Raw genomic sequence first — 26,896 nt, forward strand, 5'->3', positions numbered from 1 at the left:
TACTGGGCCTATTACACCGCCCGATAATCGTTTAGCGAGGACTGCAGGGACATTGTTACAGATGTCCTTGCAGCCCTTGTTTAAACACCGTACTTTGCCTAGTTGCAGGTCTTCTCCTGTGCTCCTTCTTCCTCCCGGTCAGCAGCTTCAGTGCGGCCTGTCTGAGCTGACCGCTAAGCCGCTCAGACATGCTTAGGTAAAGCATGGTGCTTGTGAAATCGTCCGCCGCGCATCGCTATTCCACGCAATGGTGCGCGGTCAGTGCCCAATAATTTTAGGTTTGAACCTAAATAAACAATTAGCTGATGACACAATCATCGGCTAATCGTCTCTATTCCACGGAGCAATAATCGGCCAAATCGGGCCGATTATCACTCCGTGGAATAGGCCTCTTAAACCCCCTCCTGTTCTAAATCCATATTCTGAAATCTTCTCCCCCCGGGGTCAGAGGGCATTGATTTATTAACTCTGCTCTCCTTTGTTTATCACTCATTACTCATTTTCTGTCTTATCTAGAACACAAACCGGGCAGTGAACCACAGATACAAGCACTTTGATTGGCTGTATGAGCGTCTTTTGGTGAAGTTTGGCTTAGCTATTCCCATTCCTTCTCTTCCAGACAAACAAGTTACAGGTAACCTTTTAAGAATCCCACTCAGTTTAGATGTAAGGAGATGCTTAGGATATGTTCACAATGCATTGTATACATCTAAATGGGGACTGCATCTGCTGCATGTGCATAGAAATGTACAAACTCCATTTAGATGTACAGGACAGTCACAAAAAATTTCTACAGCCACCCGTAACATTCTGAACCATTAAAATAGGAACTTGTGAATATCTACCAATATTTCATAATGGCGATCTGGTCACGTTACCATTGGGGTCATCCTCAGGGACATTATACCAGAGTTACAAGAAAAGCTCCTGCGGCTGATAGTCAGCCCATGTACAAGTGACAGCAATCAGCTGAGGACCGGGCAAATTAAAATTTATCGTCATCATTTGCACATCTTCCTGTGTAAACGGTTATGTGAGGCCGATAATGATATATATATATATATATATATATATATATATATATATATATATCTTAGTGCTGTCAGTGACCAGATCCCACAGCAGTACATACTTAACTAGTGCACTGCTGTGTGATCCAGCATCCTATTCTTGACTCTCCCGTCCAGTCGCTGTTTTTTTAGGCCCCGTCCCAGAATTATTGACAGCCAAAGCGGCTGGATGGGAGATTCAGAGGAATCTGATGCTGGTCAGGGAGGAATAGGGTGCCGGGTCACAGCAGCAATGCACTAGGTAAGTATGTACTGCTGTGTGATCTGGAAACAGACTGCACAGGTATATGTATATCTGTGCTGTCAGTTTCCATGGCTGCATGAATGATACAAGGATCATTCATGCAGCCAAGTGTCTTCTAACCTGATGTTACTTTCCCTTTAATCCGCCATCATCAGACGGTTACGGTTACAGTTCAGTGGGTAAAAAAGACAAATTTACCTGGCAAGGTTTTGCATTGTATGATGATGGTGGATTAAATAAATACAGCTGAACAATAACTGTGATTCTTTGGTCACACTATGACCTTGTTTCTATCATGTAGTTTCATATGCATTGTATGGGGCTGGTGACCTCTCTTACTTTCCCGAGCTCCTCTTTTAACAAAAATTCCTGTCACATTATTTTTTAGTCTTTAGGATCAAGCAAAAATCATGACAATACAAGGATGTTACTAAGTGTAATCTTAACACAAGGAAATCCCTTTCCTGGATGCTTTCTACTTGATAGCTCATCACTTTTCATTTTTTTTTCTCTTTATGTTTCTTTTAGTTATTATGTTTGTGAAAGGGGGGCTTTTGTTTCAACCTTAATGGGGAACTCCATAAAAAAAAAAATTAAAAATATATATATATATATTTTTTTTTAATCAACTGGTGTCATGGAGTTATACAGAATTGTAATTTACTTCTATTTAAAAATCTATGTTCTTTCGGTACTTAACAGCTGCTGAATGTCCTGCAGGAAGTGGTGTTTTCTCTCCAGTCTGACACAGTGCTCTCTGCTGCCACCTCTGTCCATGTCAGGAACTGTCGAGAGCAGGAGAGGATTTCTATGGGGATTTCCTCCTGCTCTGGACAGTTCCTGACATGGACAGAGGTGGCAGCAGAGAGCACTGTGCGAGACTGGAAAGAATACACCACTTCCTGCATGATGTACAGCAGCTGGTAAGTACTGGTAGACTGGAGATTTTTAAATAGAAGTAAATTAATCTATACAACTTTCTGACACCAGTTAATTTAAAAGAAAAAAAATTGCTGCAGTACCCCTTAAATATTTGAGAACTGAGTGCAATATGAAAAGGAATAGCATCAGTTTACAGTCTCTTGTGGCACCATCAACGGAAGGTAACTGCTCCTAGAAAACCCCAGGTCATGATGGGAATTCGTTACGAGTAATAGAGGGAGCCACGGATTGCATAAAACTACCATAATTCGATAGCACAGCATGTGTTTTGTCCATTATGTCTGGCTCAGAGGAATGTTTTTCCTATCGAGTCTATGCCAGATGACTCAGAGACCAGACCTGAAAAGAACTCCAGTCACAAGGGGGAAGAGCGCACATCTACTACACACACTAAAGAGCGGCCTGAAGAAAATATCATTAATCTCAAAAATAATCATTATATATAAGAATATAGATAAAAGCGATCAAGCTTTATAGCTCATATTTTCATCCAAGTAATTCACATTACTGCCACACCTTGCGGTAAAGCCTGTTTACTTCCGTAAAAGCGCAATCTCTATCAGCAGATTTATTACCCAAATGGAAGAGAACATTACTTCTTGACATGAGTTAGCGTTGGCTGTCCGGGCATGATGGGAATTGTAGTTTTGCAACAGCTGGAGGGCCTGAGTTTGACACCCCTGCTTTAGGTGCTGTGCTCAGTAGTGACCACAGCATTTAAAGGAGAAGTCAGGTGAAACTTTTTATTAAAGTATTATATTGCCCCCAAAAGTTATACAGATCACCCATACACACTTATTACAGGAAATGCTTTTTTCCCTGCACTTACTACTGCATCAAGGCTTCACTTCCTGGATAACATGTCACTTCCTAGATAAAATGGGGATGTCACTTCCTGGATAACATGGCGATGTCACTTCCTAGATAAAATGGGGATGTCACTTCCTGGATAACATGGCGATGTCACTTCCTAGATAAAATGGGGATGTCACTTCCTGGATAACATGATGATGTCACTTCCTGGATAACATGATGATATCACTTCCTGGATAACATGGTGATGTCACTTCCTGGATAACATGGTGATGTCACTTCCTGGATAACATGGTGATGTCACTACCCGACTCCCAGAACTGTGCAAGCTGTGGCTGCTGGAGAGGATGATGGCAGAGGGACACTGAGCGACACAGGGCACTGGAGGGACACTGAGCATACCTCTACCATCATACTCTCCAGCAGCCACAGCCCGCACAGCTCTGAGATTCTGGTCGTGACATCACCATTTTATCCAGAAAGTGACATCACCATTTTATCCAGGAAGTGACATCCCCATGTTATCCAGGAAGTGACCTCACCATGTTATCCAGGAAGTGACCTCACCATGTTATCCAGGAAGTGACCTCACCATGTTATCCAGGAAGTGACCTCACCATGTTATCCAGGAAGTGACCTCACCATGTTATCCAGGAAGTGACCTCACCATGTTATCCAGGAAGTGACCTCACCATGTTATCCAGGAAGTGACCTCACCATGTTATCCAGGAAGTGACCTCACCATGTTATCCAGGAAGTGACATCACCATGTTATCCAGGAAGTGAAGCCTTGATGCACAAGTGAGTCCAGGGAAAAAAGTACTTTATAAGCATTTCCTGTAATAAGTGTATATTGGGGATTTGTATAACTTTTGGGGGGCAATAAAATACTTTAATTAAATTTTGCACCGGACTTCTCCTTTAAAGTGTTTAACGGTGTGGATGGGACTCATCCTATCTGGCATCGCCATACTTTAATAGCATTCAAGGCTGCCGATGCCAGACAGGGTGAGTCCCCTTCACACTGTCCAACACTTTACTATGGCAGTTGGAGGCCTCTGGTAAAGTAAATGTGCAAAAAACTGAGAATTGATCGGGGACATGTTTAAATCAATGTTATACATACGGCCAACCTGTGCTCCATGCTCCCTTTGTGCTGATATTTGGACTTTTCTCTGTTCAAAAATAGAGACCAAACACAGGAAGCCCTGTCTTTTGTGCACTCACACAAGGAGAGACACCTGTCCATCATGTATATCACCTGAGGGCAATAATTCAGGCTAATTATATTATTAACTTTTGCTAATTCTATTATCAGCTCTGCAGTTTACCAGAAGACAACGCTCTGTGTTATGTATAATGTCACTGTGTGGTTATAGAGGTTTTGGTGTTGTGTGACAGGAGAGCTGACCGGACAATGCGAGAACCCCCAGGGTTCTAGGTTTCAAGGAAGACACCTAGTGGCCATATGTATAACATTTTAAAACTTAGGAAAAAAAATAAAGAGAGTATATTTCAAAACTTCTTGCGATCACAAGCCCTGAGAAAAGCAATGGATTGGCCCTGTGGAATGACAGCAGGGCTATTTTTTGTGTGCATCCACAGTACCATCCACAGCACATTGCCATCCCTTCCACAGTATAAATTCTCTTGCAAAAACATGGGTGACATGAGACAGGAACATAGTCCAGAAGTCTGGAGCATTTGTTATTGAGGATTTCCTTGTTTACAGTGATCATATAAACCTGAGCCTGGGTTACAGCGCAATATACACAGTATAGACGGTAACATCTACATTAGATTATACAGTGAGAGATTCCTGAAGGTGGAAGAGGACAGGATGCAGCTGTCTTTTCTCTTACACGATTTACTGAATTAACACTACACATAGGATTGATCTGCCGTCCCTGCTTTATTTTCTAATGTTTACAATATGGCTGTGTGCATACATGTGTGTGTAATAAATATATATATATATTTATTGTGTCTGTGTGTTTATATATATATATATATATATATATATATATATATATTGTGTGTGTATATGTATATATATATATATATATATATATATTGTTTATATGTGTGTTGTTGTTGTTAATAATAATAATAATATTATACCAGAAATTGCTTAGTTTGTCAGATATAAATTACCCTACCCCCCAAAAAAAGAAGAAATTAAATAAATGAAAGGAAAACTATGTATGTGTTATGATTAATTATATTTATTCTATTTTTATTAGGTCGTTTTGAAGAAGAATTTATTAAAATGCGCATGGAGAGGTTACAGGCTTGGATGTCTCGAATGTGCCGGCATCCTGTTGTATCAGAGAGTGATGTTTTTCAGCAGTTTCTTAATTTCCGAGATGAGAAGGTACATTATTAATAATAATAATAATGATATGTTGTTTTAGGCTGTGTTCTCCACACACTGTAAAATACGGCCGAAATACAGATGTATTTTAAATACAATAATGCACCCCACTAAACTCAATAGGAAATTGGCCAGCAGTGCACACAATATACAGAGTAGCAGCTGTGATTGATTACTGTCCACATAACGGTCATGATCAATATTTACCACCTGCTTTTGAAAAATACAAATTTTTTTTTTATTTGTTAAGACATTTGGATTTTTTCACTCAAAATTAGTCTTATTTAGCTTGTAATTTACTGTGGGTGAACCGAGCCTTATAATAGGGAGCCAGTTACCTCCTTGGGTTGGCCGTTATAGATGCCAGCCCTCCAACACTGGGCCCGGCAGTCTCCAGCCAGGCAGCAAATTCACAACCTTCATGTTTAATCTTTGGTCCCAGCGCCCAGTAAGTGGGCATAAGGACGGAAGCAGCATCACTACATGCCACCGCAACTATGCCCGCATGCCTACTTACCGGGACCTACTGGTCACAGTGTCTGAGAGCTGTGCTCATCGGGAACAACCCCCCCCCCCCCCTCAGGGACCCGATTGGTAGGTGAGATATATATTTCACATGCAGGTTTTTGGTTTTTTTTGCATCTTTTGGTCATAATGATATTGACCATGTAAAGAAAGTGGGATAACTGCAGCCCTTAAAGTTAAACTATACCTTTAACTTACATTAACTGAGGGCACCATAACGTAGTGACAGAGAAACTAAACAGAATGATGTATTACATGCATTGTTCTGTGCAGCTGATCCTGAGATATCTTCCTGAATAGCGAGGACTCTCCTAGTCTTCTCTATTATTTGTGTGTAGTCCTTGATATTCATGAGCACCAGCTCCCTCTGCTCACCTCATTTAAAGGGGTTGTCTGGTGATCAGAAGATAGCTTCTGCTCCCCGGTGCTCACTTTCTGGGGGGGGGGGGGGGGGAGGTACAAAGTTGTTATTATTGCTTGTTGTTGAAACTATGCCCGCACACAGTTTTTTGCTCAATATTTTGCAACCAAAACCAGTAGTGAAAACACAGAAAGGCTATGTTCACACACTGTTGAAATGGCATGGATGGATGCAAATAACGGCTGTTTTTTTTTTTTGTTTTTTTTTAAATGGCTGTTATTTTCCATTTAAAGACGGCCATCCATGCCATTTCAACAGTGTGGGAACATAGCCTTTCTGTGTTTCCACTCCTGGTTTTGGTTGCAAAATATTGAGCAAAAATACTGTGTGTGAACATAGCCTTTCTGTGTTTTCCATCCACTCCTGGTTTTGGTTTCTAAATACTGAGCAAAAATTCTGCGTGGGAGCATAGCCTAAAAATAAAACACTCAAACAGCCTTGTAATATAACCTGATGCTTTGAATATAATGTTATGTAATAACGGGTAATCTTATCTTTTCACATATGAAGGAGTGGAAGACCGGAAAGAGGAAAGCAGAGAAGGATGAAGTAGTCGGCAGTATGGTTTTTACCACAATTGAACCTGAAGCACCAGACTTGGAATTAATAGAAGTGTAATTTTTTTTTTGTTTTATTTTAAGGTGTAAAGATTTATTCTCCTGGTTTTATGTCGCCATTAATTCATTTCTACCACATTAATATTTCCAGGATCTCTTTGATCTTCACTAATACATTGGCCCATATTTACACCTGGCAGTCAAAAAAAAATTCCACCTATTCTTGTTATTTTCCAAAATTGGATGAGATGTGATGTTTATGATATAGTTTAAAAAGGTATTCCCTTCTAAGCGTGTTATCCCCAGTCTATTGGAGAGAACATGCTGATTGGTGGGGATCCGACCATTGGGACCTCCATCAATCTGGATGACGGGAGTAAGGGAACTCGCATCTGTATACGGCCAATGCTCAGTTCATGCTACTGAGCATGTCCCGTGATAGAGAACCCTGGCAGTGCACACTACGCCTGCCTCCTTTACTGCGCCTCAGGTTAAAAAATGCAAGTCTTAATATATGTTAGTTACTTACTAAACTACTTAGCAGTCAGTCTGACTCAGATGTACTGGGCCCAATGTTTGGGCTGCTTAAAGGGATACTCCATTTAAACTTTTTTTTTTTAGATCAAATGGTACCAGAAAGTTATACAGATTTATAAATTACTTTTATTTAAAAATCTCCAGTTTTCCAGTTCTGCCAGCTGCTATATGTCCTTTAGAAAGAGGTGTATTCTTTCCAATCTGACACAGTGCTCTCTGCTGCCACCTCTGACCATGTCAGGAACTGTCCAGGGCAGTAGACCAGTAGCAAATCTCCGAACATCTACTGCTCTGGACAGTTTGTGACATGGGCAGAGGTGGCAGCAGAGAGCCCTGTGTTAGACTGGAAAGAATACACCACTTCCTGCAGGACATACAGCAGCTGATTAGTACTGGAAGAAGTTCGCCATAAAGATGTATGGGAATTCTGGGAAGAAAGGATATTCAAAATAGCCCCTAGGCAATTAGGTGTCACTTTAAGGCTATGTTCACACTACGTAAAAGTACTTTGTACGGGTGAACAATGCCTATTATTCTATGGGATCCCGGCCGGAACGTATACACATCGTATGCGCTCCGGCCGGGATCCTGCATGGGGCCACAAATAACTGACATGTCAGTTTTCTGCGGCCGCAATTCAATGAATCGCGGCCGTAGGAAACCCTGTCGGTTCACACAGTGATGCTAGCTTCACTGAGTGCTATGGGGAGTTCTGATGCGGGCGCGCGCTGATGCGCCTGCATCAGAACCCTGTGGCCGAAAGATCATCCGGGATGATCCGGGCAGAGACCGGCTGTTCCGTGACCAGGCCGGGTCACGGAACGGCCAGTCTCTATACGTAGTGGAAACATAGCCTAAATCCGTGTTCCATTGACAGTCACTCATTCAATGGCCAGAGTTTAGTTTATATAACATTTTTCCTCTGCAGAAGAAAAATTTTAAAAATTTTGTTTTTCTACAGTAAAATTCAACGCGGCTGCTCATACAAAAGGGAAAGTTATGTTCATACAAGTTTTCTATGTTTAAATCAGTGTTATACATATGGCCAATCTGTGCTCCATACTCCCCTCCGTGCTGATATTTGGTCTTTTTTCTGTTAAAAAAAAAAAAAAGAGCCCAAACATATGAAATCCCCATCCTTTGTGCGCTCACACAAGGAAAGACACCTGTTCATCAGGTATCAGGTATACATCATTGTATATTAACTTTTACTAATTCTAATATCAGCTCTGCAGCTTACCAGAAGACAATGCTCTTGGTTATGTATAATGTCACAGGGTTTTGGTGCTGTGTGACTGGAGAGCTGACCATACAATGTGAGAACCCCCAGAATTCTCTGCTACTGAATGTGGATGTGCAGCAGCTGTACACATGCACAGTGAAGAAAGACACCTAGTGGCCATATGTATTGCATTGATTTAAACATAGAAAACTTTAAATTTAGAATATATTGCAAAACTGCTTGTGATCACAACTACTGATTTCTTAAAAAAAAAAAAGCATTTTTTTTTTTTGGTTCGATCTAAGCTAACAATTCTAGAAAAGGATTATAAAATCACGCAGTACACCAGGATTTCCCGTTTCTTGAGTCTACATTTGGCTACAACAGCCTATAACTCATAATCTGTATACTATAAAAGCCTCTTGCTGACAACCTCTTCTAGGTCGTGACCATTGTTATATGCCAGTTTGTGAATCTTTTGTGCAGTAGCCTTATATCACATATAGATTGTACAGAAAGCTTCTTTTCTGCTTTTCTGGAATTAGTGTTGCTTTTATGTTTGGGGACTAAGTGCATCTGACAGCTGGAGCGAGACCTCAATGCCGATCACTGTTCCTCTCCGGAATCTTCTCCCCATACTAATAAGCTGATGTGGGGGTGATGGATTACTGGCTATAAACTCCTTACTTGCTATTGCACCTGATGATTGAAATAAAAAGCTTTTCGAGTTAAATATTTTTAATTTTATTTTATTTTTAATTGTGCTTTTTATTTCTACAGAGAGCAGAAGTGTGAAGCAGTCAGCAGGTTCACCAGATCTATGGATGATGGTGTGAAGGATTTGCTTAATGTAGGCCAGGAGCACTGGAAGCGATGCACAGGACGTACGTTGATCTCACACACACAAAAAGTTGAAGATAGTTACTGAGGAAATACTTATAGCAGGTTTTAAATTATTATTGCACTTATTTTGGGCCCCCACCCCCCTGACCTCATAGATTAATAACTGGATGCACTGACTTTTAGCGAACCTGTCTATCTGCTGCTTTATTTCAGTTACATTGGCAGATGCTCTTTGTATTTCAGGAAATGTTTTACCTTGGAAGCTGCTGAGGGTGTCAGGGGAAAAAAAAATAGTGTACTCACCAGCCACCAATTGCTCCACCGGTGCCATTCAGATGCTGCTGTCAGTATTGCTGTTCTTCATCCTGGCACATTAGAAATGGCAGCTCAGCCAATCCCTGGGTGAGGAAGGTCACCACTGTGTCCAGGGATTGGCTGGCTGGACATTTCCTATGTGTTTTGACACGAACAAAAGGAAGTCCTGATAGCAGGGACCATCATTATTGGGGGGTAGAGATGAGCAAATTTACAGAACATTCGTGTTCGCACAAACCAAAACGATTGGCATTTGAATCCTGCTGCCTGGAGAAGATGGATGCAGCCCGAGGACTATAGCTGTATACATGTTTTGCAGCTATAGGGCACCTTCTCTAGGCAGCGGCATTTAAATACAGATTATTCGGGTTTGTGTGAACTCAAATTTCGGCAAGTTCGCTCATCTCTAGGTCGATGACTGGATATTACATGGTTTGTTTTAATTTTTTTTCCTAACACCCTGACAGGTTTCTTCAGAGTACCCCTTTAACTGTTCATTTTGGTCCTGCTACAGCATATATCTATTTGGGCTCATGTCACAAGTTTTACAAAAATATGATATTTAGTGTTCCCTACATATTTACATTTACTGGTGCAATGTACTAGTCACAGTACTCTTAGTAATGTAGATTTTCCTTATGTCCATAAGCCTATACCCCCCCTTCCCCCTTCAAAATCATATGACTATGTTTAATTGTTGTCATGTTTTCTTCAGGAACTTCAAAAAATTCCAAGTTTGACCCCTCTAGCTATAGATGCAAAATGCATTTATTATCACCTAGGTGTTGCCTTAATTGGGAACGGCGTAATGCTGAATATTTGATGTGGTTGTGGTGCACTTAAAGGGGTTTTCCAATTTAATAATACTTGTCCCCTACCCACTGTATAGGGGACAAGCATGTAATTACGTCTGTGTCCTAATTCTGGACTCCCTCAGGATCTCTAGAGTACAGTACTCCACTCTCTCCGACGGCTCCATAGAGAATAAATGGAGCTGTGGGTCATGCACCGACTCCATTCAAAGCAAAGTGTTGGAGCGTCAGTCTTGGGATCCTTAAGGAATCCAAAGGTAGGGCCCCCTTAGATCTCATGCTTATCCCCAATCCTGTGCATAGAGGACAAGGAATATTAAATCAGAGAACCCCTTTCCCTTAATACTTAATTCCTGGTTACCTAACAGATTCCAAGTGACTAATGTGGGTCCTAGCAGTAAAACTCCTGGCAATCCGAATACTTCTAACAAAAAAGGATTGACCAGAGCAGACATCCCCTTTACATTGATTTGCAGTTGTAAACAAGGTTACCATCCTACAATGAGAATTATTCTGATTTGAACTCTCCTAGCATGTATATAGTGCTGAACGTCTGCCATGCGAGCCCCTAGAAATTATTGAAATTTCATCTCCATCATGTGGTATTAGTTAAAAAAGAAAAGCAATGGTTCAACATCTACATATTTTGAACCTGATGGTATTGACTAGAGATGAGCAAACCGAGCCTGCTGAACCCAAGTTTGTTTGGAACTTTTCAAAAAACTTGGTTCGCTACCGAAGCAAACTTTTTAAAATAAGTTTGGCAAGATGGCGGCTGCACATACCTCCCCCCCCCAAAAAAAAAAAAAAATCTGTCCACATTCCCCCGGTGTCCCTCTCCAGTCTTCTGAGTTTTCAGCCCAATCAGTCACTCACTGACAGAGATGGGACAGCGCCATGGCCAGTGATTGGTTGAGCGGGCGGTGATGCTTGTCTTTAGAGTGGCAGCCCGCTCAGCCAATCACTGACTTTTATGGACGGCACAGCACCCGCGGCCAGTGATTTGCTGAGCGGTCTGTCACCAAAGAAGAGATCGGAGAAGACAGACTTCGGTAGAGCGAGGAAAGGGTTCGGCACGAACCTGAACTTTACATTAAAGTTTGGCGAACCTGCCACACCGAACTGACTGATATTTTGGGAACTGGGAAAGTTTTTGAACAGGTAAGAAAAGAGGAACTGCAGACTGCTGGAAGGTTAGAATGATGCCAGATTCTCTTTAATGGGGTTGTGTGGGCACAAAAAAAAAAAAGTAAATCTATCTAGGGGTTGTATGAAAAATAAAGACATAGTTACCAACATGGGTCTCCTGGAGCGCCCTCTGTGTTCCCCACAGCCCCCTGCTACTTCAGTGAAGCGACATCCCACTATTCAGTGATTGGTTGTGCAGGCCAATACTATTCAGTCTATAAAAAACTTTTAATAAAATCCTTCCAATTACATTTTGAATGGAGCTTGCCACATAATTTCCTGCGGACAACAATGTAGTGCCCACGTTCCAATTATGATGCATAGTAATGTTTCCTTTAAATAACATCATTTTAGTAGAAAGTTATCTTTCACATGTACAAGTCTCAAAAAGCCCAAGAAGGTTAAATGAGCTACTGAGTCTCTGCACCTAATTAAGATGATGGCTACCTTCTCTTTTAAGAAGCCGCATTTTATCTGGGGTACATACCAGAGATGACATAAAAAAATAGATGGCCAAAAAGTTACTGCACTACTCCATTGGAAGCTGAATTCAAAGGGGTATTTGGTTTATATAATTGTGCTCAGGCAGGTGCCAAAAAGTAGAAAAAAATGCTATACTCACCTTCCTCCCTACACTGCTATGGTATCATGAAGATCCAGTTATGATGCGCAGCACTCTGTGGGTTGGCACAAGGAATTCTGTGTGCTGAGCATTGAAATGCAGCAAAGTGGGGCCAGATCTCTGATATACTGGCAGATTCAGAGGAGGGAAGCAGGTGAGTATGGCATTTTTTTTTTCTTTATAATACCTTCCTGAGTACAATTGTAGTAATAATAATAATATTAATAATAATAATAGTATAACTCCCCAAAATAGAGTATATTTTATTCATCAAAGTGTTTACAAGGCAAAGTTTTCGCTCCCTCCCAGAGCCACTTTGGATATGCATGTATAAATAGATATACATATGTTACGATATTAAAACTAATAAGCGGCACCCCTATTTAGAAGAAGGTTCTTCTTTATTCACCCATCAGTGTACAGGGTTTTCAAACCCACAATGGGATCTTTCTCAAGCTATATTGTTTAGATATACATATATATGTTTGCGTGCATATCATAATATATTAAAGGAGAAGTTCAGCGATTTCTGAAAGGCGGCAAGTAGAAACTTACCTCTCCCTGTGCCCACGGTGAGCAGCTGAAGCACCTGCGGTACGCCCGCCGGAGGTAATTTTTCCCCCGAGTTGTGATGATGTCACGACTCGGGGGGGGGGGGGGGGGGTGATTGCCTGTCCCAGTTGATGGACATCCCACTCAGCCAGTCAGTGAGCGGCCAGTCGATTAGGCAGGTCGAGACGTGGACACCCCACAGAACCTGGAGCCCTGCAGGTCCTGCAGCTGCTCACAGGGAGAGGTGAGTTTCTGCTAGTAATCAGTTTCCCCCCTGCCAGCTGCCAAATTATAGAAATCACCGGCGTTCTCCTTTAAATATATACAGTATGAGCAAATAAGATTTGGGACTGATTTTTGGAAAATCGTAATTTGTTTGGTTGTTGTTGCTTTCATAGCATTACCCAAGGAGTACCAGAAGATCGGCAAAGCATTACAGAACTTGTCTTCAGTCTTCAGCTCCAGCGGCTACCAAGGTATCTCCCAGCATGTCCTGAAGATTATATGATTAGTGGTGTTGTTGTTTTATTTAAAATATTTATACAGTAGCCATTACTGGTTCCTATTGTAACATAGTGTAGTTTACTAGTTTGTTTCAATAGTTGTAATAGACAAGTCTTCTGCTCCATAGGTGAAACTGATTTAAACAACGCTATAACAGAGGCTGGGAAAACATATGAAGCGATAGCCAGCCTGGTGGAAGAGCAGGTACGATGTCATAAAAGGAATATTACTACATCTGCGATAACAAATTGGATGTTTAAAGGGGTATTCCAATCAAAAATAACTTTTTTGATGTGTTGCTGCCCATGGTGAGACTAACAGTTCATGCTATACTGGTTTACATAAGCCATCTGGGGGTGGGGGGTTGGGGTTGAGAAAGAGAGAAAGGCTCACGCACATTTTTTGTGTTTTCAGCAGAAAGCAGCTCAGAACTAGGGGAAGGAGACAGAATTGATAATGACAAGTCCCTATCTGCAGCTTTGTAGCTTCTTTGTAGTGCTGGGAGTGAGTGCATAAGCAACTTGACCTCAGAATAACCTTCCCAGCATTTCAAAGAAGCTACAGTGTTGCAGATAAAGCCGTCCAGGGACTTGTTTACGTCAGCCGTCTCAGAAGAGGAGGGGGAGACAGAGAAGAAAGGCTCACACACATAGTTTTGTGTGTGAGGACTGGGGGAAGGAGACTAATTGGATAATAACAAGTATGGAAGGAATTGTTAGTCTCACCATTGGCAGCAACATATCAAAAGGCAGAGTAATTCTGTAGTAGACCAAAATACCTGAACATGTGGTTATTATATTATTACAGGATTTGGATTTTCATTGATATATTTTACTAGACCTTTATGTTCTTCTTGTGTGTGTACAGCCTGGACCTTATTTTATTGTGACTTAAGGAAGTGTGTATTTATTTATTTATTTATTTATTTATTGACTGATTTGTTTGTTTTTGGTTTTTTTTAGCCGAAAAAAGATCTTCATTACCTGATGGAAACCAATCATGAGTATAAGGGTTTTCTAAGCTGTTTTCCAGACATTATCTCAGCTCACAAGGTGCTTTCATAATATGTATTAATTATTATATAGTATCACATTATAAATATTAACTGTTAGTGCTTTTCCTAGTCACTGATCAATAATAGTGATTCATAAAAATAAAAAAATCCATGTTACACTTGAAATATGTCATTATTGTTTTGTAACATTAAAATCCTTAAAGCGATACTCAGGTGAAATAAAATAAATATATATACAGTGGTGCCTTGGATTACTAGTATAATTCGTTCCGGGACCGCGCTTGTAATCCAAATCCACTCTTAAACCAAAGCATATTTTCCCATAAGAAACCATAAAAATGCAGACAATTGGTTCCACACCCTAAAAATAATGATTTATTGTTCTGAATAACATGTAAAACAGATAAAACAAACATTCAGAAACAGCAGAATCTGTGATATTATAAGTTACTGTAATGGAGAGGATGGGAAACACAAGGACTGACAGAGACTGCAGGGAGCATGAAGAAATGAGCAGGGCAGATGTGGGCACATACATGCAGCACTCTCTGTCCGGGGAGAGAGGGGTTACAGCTATGGAGAGATTACCTCCACAGTCCTGTCTCCTGATGTATGCCCCAGCCTGAAGTGGATCTGCCATAATTTGGAAGGTGAGGGAGACTTCCTGGGTCAGAGTACAGGGCTGTAGACCCCACTATGTAGGCCATGCCCCTCCTCCACTCGCGTTCCCACCCAGTACAGGGAGCTCTTAAACCAAAGCAATGCTCTTACACCAAGTCACAAATTTAGAAAAACTGTGAGCTCTTAAATCAAAACGCTCTTAAACCAAGTTACTCTTAGACCAAGGTACCACTGTATATAATTTTTAAATTGTTGTTTTTTTTCCAAATCAGCTGGTATCAGAAAGTTATTTGTAATTTACTTCTATTTAAAAAGCTCAAGTCTTCCAGTACTTATTAGCTGCTGTATATCCTGCAGGAAGTCGTGTATTCTTTCCTGTCTGACACAGTGCTCTCTGCTGCCACCTCTGTCCATGTCAGGAACTGTCCAGAGCAGCAGCAAATCCCCATAGAAAACCTCTCCTGCTCTGGACAGTCCCTGACACGGACTGAGGTGGCAGCAGAGAGCACTATGTCAGACTGGAAACAATACACCGCTTACTGTAGGACGTACAGCAGCTGATAAGTACTGAAAGACTGGAGATTTTAAATTGAGGTAATTTACAAATCCATATAACTTCCTGGTACCACTTTATTTAGAAAAATAAAAATCTGTAGCATTCCTTTAATGAAAGAAGAAAGCTTCCTGCCTTTGGTTCCCAGAGCTGAACATTTGCTGTATTTCGCTTTTTTGTGGGAGGAAATCGATATTTTTTATTCTCTCTCTCAGTCCAGTCGTATTGGGTTTGATGTGACTGCAATGCATCTTGTTTTCTTTCTTGGATCACGGGACTGAAGAAGTTGTGCAACTTTAACAGTTGTCCAAGATCTAGGTGTGGCTTATGTTACTTGACTCAAACATTTAGACAACACAATCCCAGTATCCCGGCAGCCTAAAGCCCCTATTACACGGGGCGACTGAGAGGAGCAAACGAGAGTGAGTACAGGGGGAGCTGCAGGGAGGCTGCCCGGGTGATCAGGAGATCGTCCGGGCAGCCCATTGCAGATAACAGCAGTCTGCTGCCGCCGCCCGTATTCCATGGGGTTGTGGCGGCAGATCGCTGCTATATTAGTTGTTTGTCTTTTAACATGTTGAAAGATAAACGACTGCAACGATCAGCCGACATCGTTCAAGACGATTATCGGCCATATCGGCTTATATAGGTGGAATACGACCGATAATCGTTTTGTGTAATAGGGCCTCAAGAGACGTCACAGTTTATGCTGTAGGTGCAAAGATGCGTATTTTCATTGTACCGCTTCTTAACATTGCAGGCGGCCATTGATAAAGTGAAGGAGAGTGACAAGTTGGTGGCCACCAGTAAGATCACACAGCAGGACAAGATCAATATGATCAAGAGAGTGAGCACCATGTCATTTGCACTTCAAGGTAACACATACATATACATATATATATATATATATATATATATATATATATCTTTATGCACAGCATAGAAAATACACCAGCTGTGTAATATACCAATACTATTTTGTTTACCGACTTCCCGTTTTCTCTTTTCTTCCAGCCGAGATGAATCATTTTCACTCCAATCGAATTTATGATTATAACAGCGTGATCCGCCTGTACTTGGAGCAGCAGATAGAGTTTTATGAAACTGTAAGATTTCCATGTTATTTCTCTAAGAGTTGATGAAATGCTGGTGTTTTATAGGTAACATAAGGGCAATGCTAGCGGTACGATGACGTTTGGTTACACTTTGCCATCCTGTGTACTTTACATTTGGTGGATGAAGCTGAATGTGATCTTTCAATATGCTGCAAGATCCCGATCATGTTAGTGATAGTCTGCTGCTCACTACTCTGTGTAATGGGAGTGGTGGCAGCAGACCGCCGTTGACTTCAATGGGCAGTCTAAGGATGCATGTAATAGCACTGATAGCGAGGGGGAAGTGAACGCAGACATGACAGGTTAGCACTTGCTTCCCCCAGAAAGTTGTGCCGTGTGATACGCTTAAGTCGTTGTCAGATTTCTATGGTGAATTATCTCTATGAGAACAAAAGGATTAGCCACATTGAACTCCAAGTGCCTGGACCCTATCTCCCCCGTAAATTGTTGCCAGAAGGACATAGTACACAGTCAATGGCCTGACAATAGCCAGACTCTTATATGGTCATCTTAAAGGGGTTGTTCAGCAAAAGAAATTTTCTTTCAAATCTACTGCTGCCAGAAGTTACCAGAGATTTGTAATTGACTTCTAATAAAAAAATCTCATCCAATACTTATCAGCTGCTGTATGTCCTGTAGGAAGTGGTGTATTCTTTCCAGTCTAAGGAGCAAGAGAGATTTTCTATGGGGATTTGCTCCTGCTCTGGACAGTTCCTGACATGGACAGAGGTGGCAACAGAGAATATTGTGTCAGACTGGAAAAGAATGCACCACTTCCTGCAGGACATACAGCAGCTGATAAGTACTGGAAGACTTAACATTTTTAAATAGAAGCAATTTACAAATCTCTATAACTTTCTGACACCTATTCATTTGAAAACAGTAATAGCAAGTTCTGTCCTCCATGGAAGCTTAGATATAAGCTTAGAAAATAACCTAAAATGTAATAACGACATACCACGTTAATACTGTAAACAATAAACAAATTTCTTTTATTTGTTCCCAGATTGCTGAGAAGCTAAAACAAGCGCTCGCCCGTTTCCCTGTCATGTAAATAATCCGACCCCCCCATAATCGGAAGTGCCTTTCTATGTGTTTTATGTGCTGCCGGCAGAAGGATGGACTGGCCAATGACTTTGCAGATACAGAGAGATGTGTGTACATTATGCCAGATGGTCGAGATGGATTCACATATATTTTTCAGAGAAGAGCTTTTCCCAGTGCACTTACCTATACCAGTTTATGAAATGCATGTCCATGTTTAGTTACTCTCCAGACATCGCACACCACGGCCTTCTGCTTCTCAGCCAGGTCTCCGCAGGAGGACAACGAGAAACCCCCCCCCCCCCAGAAGGAGCCTCAGGTCCCTTTGGTCCCGTCTTGCCAATGACTACCACAGCTGCCTGTTTGATCAGATCCTTAATTTTCAGAAATTTGAGAAATCGGAATGTGTTCTACCTGCTAACACTAAGTGCGATTCAGTTTAAAAAATGTCTATATGCACAGCCAATAATGATTCTTAAGTTGTGCCGTATTCATTGTGCAATCTACATGTGATATACACCATTGTCTTTGCCCAGACTTGTCACAACTGCATTTTTCCCTTATGTTTAATTAAACTCAGGTTAAAAAAAAAAAAAAAAACTGAAAAAAAAGTTTCTTTTTTATTAATAAACATGGGAAACTTATATTTCACCTATGAATGGCACAATTATTTATTTGTACTGGGATATAATGCATGAATAATATCTGCCAAGAGTGTGTACAGTAGGTTTGTATGTTCTGCATTGGTGTCGTTTTTTTTTTTCCAGTTTCCAGAACATATCGGTAGGTTAATTTGAAACCAGTTGTATGTTTCTAATACTGGAAGACCCTTTCAAATCAACTGGTTATAAAAACTTAAAGAGGACCTGTCACCCGCAGTGTGGGGGTGATAAGCTCCCGACCCCCCGCTAGAGCCCCTCATACTCATAGATATCCCCGTGAGAAGCCTGGCGCGCGCACCGCTGAGATGAGTTCGATGCTCATAGAGAATGAATAGTGAGTCCGACGCTCATATGATGCACTATATTTTTAGGTATAAAAGCTTTTTATAAACCTTATGTCGGCCTTAGGTTGCATTGTAATGATTCCTACAAATCTTAAAGGGGTTATCCAGTGCTGCAAAAACATGTTCACTTTTCCCCCTCTCTTGTCTGCAGGTTGGGTGGGGTTTCAAACTCAGTTTCATTGAAGTAAATAGAGCTTAATTGCAAACCGCACCTGAACTGGAGACAAGAGAGGGGGGGGAAAGTGGCCATGTTTTTGTAGCACTGGATAACCCCTTTAATGCATCCAAATCAGAATTCTGGTGAACACCCATATGGGTAATATAATTGAGATTACAATATCTTCAGTGTAACGAATAGTGAAGGCAAAAATGAGTACACCCCACATAAAAATCACTGTATATAGTATTGTGTATGACTTCTATTTTTTAATTATGGCACCAAGTCTTGTAGGCAGAGAATGAAGAAGCTGGCAGCATAGTGCAACTCTCGTTTCTATTCTTCAAGATAGACCACTGCATGTTAGAGCCTGGCGGCTGGATGGAGAGCGATGCTCAAGATGTCTCTTCTGAATCCTCCATAAAGCCATGTTCCCTTATGTCCTATTGGCCTCACAATGGATGGGGTGTCTCCGCCCCTGTGAGACCCGCAGGACGAGAGGAAATTTTAATAAATGAATGAAACAGCTCCACCCCCTCATTGGCTATAAGTATGGTCAAACCCCCCTTACCTCCAGTTCTTTTTTCGTCCTTGCAGGACCGCAGTGAGAGGAGGTCAGGGGGACATGTTCCTCCTGACCTGGTTCGTATTATCACTAACTTCATTATTTTCATTTTTCATTTCTTCTGTAGGTGCTGGTTCAGCGCTTCTTAATGCATTGATTCATTTGTTAGAGTCTGAGGTGGCTTTTGAGTGGCAGCACCTGCGTCCCTCATGCTCAGCAAACAGATACTAGTGCGGCGCCATTTTGGTGTAGCCCGGCTAGCTGGAGGTCTCTCTCTATGGGCACCGCCATTTTGTCGTAGCCTACTTTTGTCCAGGTGGCTGCAACCTATCCGTAGTAGATGCAGGCTGATGATGCGGAGTGCGGGGGGCGTGTCTAGGCCTTTAGACATGCCATGCTCTGCTCTCTTCCCGCAGTCTCCTGAGGTCTGCTTTAGTGCAAACAAGTAGCTGCTCACAGTGTCTTGTGTACAAGCGTTACGTTCTGCCAGCAATGTAAGTCAGTGCATTTTTTTCTCTTCTTGCTAAAATGAAATTTTTGGGCTATAATATTTATTCTGATAGATGTCTTCCAGAGAGGGATCTGGGACTGGACATAAGACAAGTGCTAAGAGAAAGCATCTCACATGTGTTGAATGTGGTAAGTCCCTGACCAAAAGTTAATCATAAAGGGATATATAAGGTATTGGGGATACTATCCTACAGAAAACCTTTTACCGGATGGCTGGGAATATCTCAAGTGTCAGATATGCAGACAGCAGACGCCAGTTCAGGAGGAGATTACCCCTAATATAATGCAGGGTGATAAGGAAGAACCAACAGTGCATGATGTGGTTGTCTGGGTGAAGAACTACATGGACCAGTCGGTTGGTGGTCTAAATAAATCAATTTCGGAGCTTAGAGATGGCTGATGAGGCTTCAAGAGGATATAGACTCTAGGGGAAAGCAGAGATAAACTGCTATCTGGCTTTAAGCAGATAAATATGGGGATAGATTTTTTGGCGGATGCCAGGTCTATGTCCCTTGCGACTGCTAGTCGCAGGGCGTTATGGCTGAGACCGTGGTCTGGAGACACCAACTCAAAGTATTTTCTGTGCAACTTGGAGTATATTCCAGGTCGCTTGTTTAGCGAGGAGCTAGATAAATTAATGTTGGATCTATCTGATAAAAAGTGAAATCTTTGCCCAATAATCCGAGGTCCTTTCGGAGGCCCTTTTGTAGGGAGAGAACTCCACAGAGAACACGTCAGTTCCGCTACTCCTCCAGAGGCAGACGGTCGTACTCGGCCAGAAGAGGTAATACCAGACAGCAGCCTAAGGCCCCAGTTAAGAAGCCAGACTTTTGACTATGCAAGGGGGGCCGCCTAACCTTTTTTGTAGATGCCTGGGATTCCGAGACCATAGATCCTTGGGTAAAGAATGTAGTTCGGGAGGGGTACTCCCTATCTCTGGAACCATTGCCTCTGGAGAGATATTTAATTTCCAGTCCACCCAGACCTCCCAAAGACTGGATTCTAGAATCAGAGATTCAAACTTTAATTTTGAAGGGTGCCTTGGAGGAAGTCGCACCCCAGGAGAGGGGAAGAGGAGTTTATTCCCCTGTTTTTCTTGTACCGAAGACGTCAGGAAGGTGGAGGCTCATCATAGATTTAAGGTTTCTCAATCGGTTTATAATAAAGAAAAGGTTTCGGATGGACACTATACGTTCTGTTCAGTTTGTTTTGTTAAAACTATTTCCTTGCAGCACTGGATCTACAAGATGCGTATTTCCACGTTCCTATTTGGCCTCCCCACAGGAAATATCTAAGGATTGCAGTATGGATAGAAGGTTGCCTACACCATCTTCAGTTCAAGGTCCTTCCATTCGGGATCAGTAAGGTGCCCTATGTCTTCACCAAGGTGCTAGCCTCTGTAGTAGCAGAACTGAGACTCCAGGGAATCCGGGTCATTCCTTATCTGGACGATTGGCTGATCATAGCAGCCACAGAAGACCTCCTTCATACACATGTTCAGATTATTCTGCAGTTCTTTCAGCGTTTAGGATGGATTGTCAATATGGACAAATCAGATCTCACCCCATCCAGGTGCAAACCTTTTCTAGGATTCCTAGTAGACACGGTTCAGATGCAGTTGTTCCTCTCTCCTCACAGGAAACTCAGGATCAGACAATCATGCCAGTTTCTGTCCAGACCCAGACTAGTCCCCATAAGAACAGTGATGAAATTTCTGGGTCTCCTTTCATCCACAGCAGACGCGGTACAATGGGCACTATGGCATATGCGTACTCTCCAATTGGAAATGTTGCAGGCTTGGGACAGGTCCCTTCTGTCGATCGATGCCAAGATGATGTTGTCTCCCAACAGCAGAAGATCTCTAATCTGGTGGAAGGATCTCAAGGACGGGAAAGGTTTAGAAGAACCGGATTGGATATTCCTGACCACGGACGCCTCAGGGACGGACTGAGGAGCGCATGTACAGGACCTTCAAGTTTCAGGTCAGTGGACGCTAGAAGAATCCCAACTGTCATCCAACAGTCGAGAACTCAGAGCAATAGCCTACGTCCTCCATCACTTTACTCCTTTTCTTCTCCAGAAGGCGGTGAGAGTCCGGACCGACAATACAGCATGTGTATGGTACATAAACAAACAAGGAGGTACCAGGTCCAAATCCCTTCTGAAAGAAGTGGAAAGGATCTTCCACTGGGCAGAGGGGAAGATAACAAGGTTATCTGCAACCCATATCAAGGGAGACTTGAATACCCTGGAGGATCGCCTGAGTCGTGGCCTAACAGTACCGGGGGAGTGGTGTCTGAACGATGCTCTTTTCAACATGTTGGTACAGAAGTGGGGTCTTCCCCAAATAGATCTAATGGCAACTCGAGCAAACACAAGACTCAGCAGGTTTTGCTCCCTATACACATCAGACAGCCCAGTGGCAGTGGATGCCATGACAATTCCATGGAGGTTCAAGTTGGCCTACATTTTTCCGCCTGTAGCCATGATACCGCGAGTATTAATGAATATCAGGCAGGACCAAGCTTCGGTTATAGCCATCATCCCGTTCTGGCCAAAGAGAGCTTGGTTCCCGGTACTCATGGCAATGAGTCAAGGGAATTATTGGAGACTACCGTCATGGCCGGACCTGATAACTCAGGGGACACATCGCTGCCAGAATCTGAAGTCATTCAACTTGACAGCCTGGAAACTAGTAGGCCCTTACTAAGAACCTCAGAACTCTCACAGAGAGTTCTACATACACTCTCTCATTGGAGAAGTGAGGCAACAAATAAATCCTATTCGACAATTCACAAAGTCTTCCAGAGCTGGGGGGCATCTAAGAAGATTGATGCATCATCTCCTTCAATAGCCCAAATACTTGAATTTCTTCAAGATGGATTTCATAAAGGCTTAAGACCAAGCTCAATTAGAGTTCAGATTGCCGCCTTGTCCGTTTTTTTGGGGAGAAAATTACTTCAAGATTAACAGGTTAAGAATTTCTCCAGAGCTATTGACAGGTTAAGACCTCCTTTGCTCAGACCGGTCTCTCCCTAGGATTTGTCTTTGGTCCTAAGGTCGTTGTGTACTCATCCCTTCAAACCACTGGAAGAAGCTGACCTTAAGTTCCTTACCTTTAAAGTCACATTTTTATTGGCTATCGTAACAGCCAAAAGGGTGAGTGAGCTCCAGGCTCTAGGTTCTATGGAACCATATCTCACTTTTCTCCCGGATAAGGTTTTTTTGAGGTTCCTTCCACATTTCAGACCAAAGGTACCATCTTTTGCCAATTTAAATCAACCCATCGTTATTCCTACCTTTCAGCAGACAGCAGAAGACAACTCTTCCTTGGATGTCCCTCGCTGTCTGAAGATATACCTTTCCAGAACCAAGGACTTTAGGAAGGATGAAACCTGCTTGTGCTTTGTCACGGACGTTTCAAGGGAAAAAAGGCATCTAAACCATCCATTTCTAGATGGATCTGTGATTGCATTAGGACATGTTATTTGCTCACTGAAAACCAGATGCCAGAATTTCTACAGGCCCATTCTACAAGGGCTATTTCAACTTCGTGGGCGGAGAGATGTGCTGTTCCTATAGAGAATATTTGCTTGTCCGCCACCTGGTCCACTCCGGACACATTTATTAAACATTACCGTCTTCACTCCCTTCTCGCTAACAGAACAGCTTTTGCCAGTTCCGTTTTAAGTGCTGTAGTGTCTGAGGGCCCTCCCGATGGGGGTACTTCTCGCTAACTCCCCATCCATTGTGAGGCCAATAGGACGTAAGGGAAGTTAACATTTTGTTATGTTAATGTGTTTTCCCTGAGACCTATTGGCATCACAAGAGTTCCCCCCCCCCATGGGTTATTTTCTACTTGTTATTGAACTGGAGGTAAGGGGGGGTTTGACCATACTTATAGCCGATGAGGGGGTGGAGCTGTTTCATTCATTTATTAAAATTTCCTCTCGTCCTGCGGGTCTCACAGGGGCGGAGACACCCCATCCATTGTGATGCCAATAGGACTCAGGGAAAACACATTAATGGTGCGTTCACACCTACAGGATCTGCAGCTGATTTTCTGCAGCAGATTTCATTTAAATAACTGAACACAGCATCAAATCTGCTGCAGATCCTGTAGGTGTGAACGCACCCTAACATAACAAAATGTTAACTTCACATAGGGTAAGAACAGAGATTGTTGTTTGATACGGCCGTGTCAAACAACAACCGCTGTCTTATGTATACGACCTGTATACACTACAGCTGTAGTACCATTCGCTGCAATGGACCTAAGTACGGCCGTTGTTTGTTGCAAAACTACAGTGTGAACGTGGCCTAGATGTGCAATTTAATTTAGACCCCCCCCAGACTTGTATTGCTTGTAATCTGTAGTCTGTAGAGTATTCTATAGTTAAAACAATCCCTGCGCACCCTTCTTTTCCCCACTATACAAGCAGGTATTATTAAAGGGGTTATCCAGCGTTAGAAAAACACGGACACTTTCTTACACAGACAGAATGACTCTTGTCTCCAAGTCAGGCTTGATTTGCAATAAATCTCCATTTACTTCAATAGAATGGGGAATGGGTAAATAGGTAAAATAAAGGAAGCCCTTATATGTCTCCTACCTGCCGGATTCACTTCTGGCTTTGGCTAAAAAACTGCGGTGGCCGTTAAAAAAAAAAAAAAAAAAAAAAAAGCAATGTGTGAAGCCAACCTAAATTAGAACTTTCCTTTTTACTTTGAACATCCTCCTATCATAGATCTAAAAGTTTCCTGACCTAAAAGGTGATATCTCTAGACTTGAAAAGCTAGCATACTGAGGAAAGTATACAAGTCACATGGATTAAAAGTAGAAATATTTATTTTAAAAAAAAAAACGCATATTGTCCCAGTTAGGCTGGGTTCACACTACATTTTTGCAATCTTTTTTGCAAAAATGGATGCCTTTGTGTGCATCCGTTTTTCCATTAACTTCCATCGTTAAAAAAAGATCTGTTTTTTAACGGACACAAAAATGAGGTCGCATAATGAAAGTCAATGGAAAAATGGATGTACACAAATACATAGATTTTTTTGCAAAAAAAAAGATTAAAAAAAAATGTGTAAACCACAACCTTTCTGAGAGGATGTGTTCAGAGCAGAGCTGAAGGTTTGTGGGCCCGGGTGCAAGATTTCAGCTTGGGGCCCCCATTCAGGCGCAGTCGGGTGCAGAATGAACAGTGATATTCAGTGACACACGGGTGACGTCTTCTCTGGTTCGTTTTCTTCTCACATCTCATCTATGCAGCGTTTGCTCCCCAATTGTCTTTCGATCCTTACTATCTCCTACAATCCCACATGTGTGGTCCGTGACCTGAATATTTATGCCACTGTGAACCCTTAAAGGGATTATCTGAATAAAAAGAAATTAAAAATACAATCTGTTATTGTCAGAAAATAAAATATGGTGTGCTCACCTGTTCTATCTCCATCATGTCCAGTGCTCCGCTCCTCCCCACCACCTTAGTTTATCCCTGCAGAGATGATTCCTGTATACATTGTTGTCAATCACTGACCTCAGCAGTAGATGGCACAAAGCCCCTGAATCCAGTGACTGGGCAGGTAATCTCTGCAGGGAAGTAAACAAAGCTGGCAAGGAGGACCAGGGTGGCAGCACTGAGCATGGCGGGAATCGAAAACAGGTGAGGATAGTGTGCTGAAGAATCATAGCTTCAACTCACTTAGTGATGCCACTGTTCCCTAATGAACCATGCAACCGAAATGATGTGTACCACTGTCCCCTAATACCACAATGCCCAAATGACCTATGCCCCTGTCCCCGTCCAGGCCCCTTGAAGAAGGCATCTATTGCCAAACTCACATCGGGGTATACACCCTGCCACCAGTACAGCATGGGTAAGATCTGCATTTATATACGAACAACACAAAAAAATGCAACAGCTCGCTGCTAATGGTAAAACACAGACTCAATACACATATGAAAGCCGCCCCCAACTACTAAGAAAATCTCTATAAAAATAATGAGGCTCTTACCAAACCATTTGCAAAAAGTGTGAACCCTCCCACCATGATAAGGTGGCCTCATGCCCGGGATGGACCCTACACTGTACACTGGCCTCTCCATGGCATATAATACTCCTATGCTCTGGGCATGCAGGATCCATTTAATACTGGCAAAAATAATAATAACCACCTGGGTGGGATGGGTGGAGTGCACGACCAAGTAGAGGCAGCTGCTCCCCCATCTGGAACACAGGCAAAAAGAAAAGTTTGGTCAGCTGTCCTAGAACACCATTCACACTAGGCAGGAGCATGTTGCTATGGCTGACATTGCAGACACAAAATACTCCACCACCCAGGTGGTGATGATTTTTGCCAGTATTAGATGGATCCTGCATGCCAGTGGCGTCGCTAGGCTGTTTTATTCGGGGCTCATGCCCCGAATAAAATGCCTGCTGCCCCGGATCTCTTCTGCCCCGCTCTTGCGAGCCAGATGCGGCTCTTTTGATGGCCGCATCTGGCTCGCAGATTGCCGCTGCTGCTGTCCTCCTTACCTACTGGCCGCCCGCAGCGCCCGGACACGCTCCTCCATCCAATCAGCGGAAACCGGGAGTGTGGGGCCGCTGCGGTGGGCCATGGTGCACGCATCCAATTAACGCGCGCCACGTCCCACCGCAGCGTCCCCACGCTCCCGCTCTGAGCTGATTGAGTTGTAGGAGCACCTCCGGCCGCTACGGTAGGTGAGGCGGACAGCAGCAGCCGCGACTATCTAGGAGGAGGT

The 26,896-nt window shown here is 42.5% G+C and overlaps 1 protein-coding gene across 2 annotated transcripts in view; it reads left to right on the plus strand.

The window, feature by feature from the left end:
* Positions 1–18,462, plus strand: part of SNX9 (sorting nexin 9) — a 70,503-nt gene extending 52,041 nt beyond the window's left edge. For both annotated transcript variants that reach the window (XM_069954453.1, XM_069954452.1), the window contains exons 9-18: positions 517–634; positions 5,313–5,443; positions 6,900–7,003; positions 9,486–9,589; positions 13,436–13,513; positions 13,669–13,745; positions 14,504–14,593; positions 16,491–16,605; positions 16,745–16,836; positions 17,852–18,462. In XM_069954453.1, coding sequence (XP_069810554.1) covers positions 517–634; positions 5,313–5,443; positions 6,900–7,003; positions 9,486–9,589; positions 13,436–13,513; positions 13,669–13,745; positions 14,504–14,593; positions 16,491–16,605; positions 16,745–16,836; positions 17,852–17,899 — 957 coding nt within the window. In that variant the 3' untranslated portion in view covers positions 17,900–18,462. The remainder of the gene's footprint in view (positions 1–516; positions 635–5,312; positions 5,444–6,899; positions 7,004–9,485; positions 9,590–13,435; positions 13,514–13,668; positions 13,746–14,503; positions 14,594–16,490; positions 16,606–16,744; positions 16,837–17,851) is intronic.
* Positions 18,463–26,896: the final 8,434 nt, after the last annotated feature.

This window comes from Dendropsophus ebraccatus, chromosome 15 (assembly GCF_027789765.1).
Source record: "Dendropsophus ebraccatus isolate aDenEbr1 chromosome 15, aDenEbr1.pat, whole genome shotgun sequence".
NCBI classification, from domain to species: domain Eukaryota; kingdom Metazoa; phylum Chordata; class Amphibia; order Anura; family Hylidae; genus Dendropsophus; species Dendropsophus ebraccatus.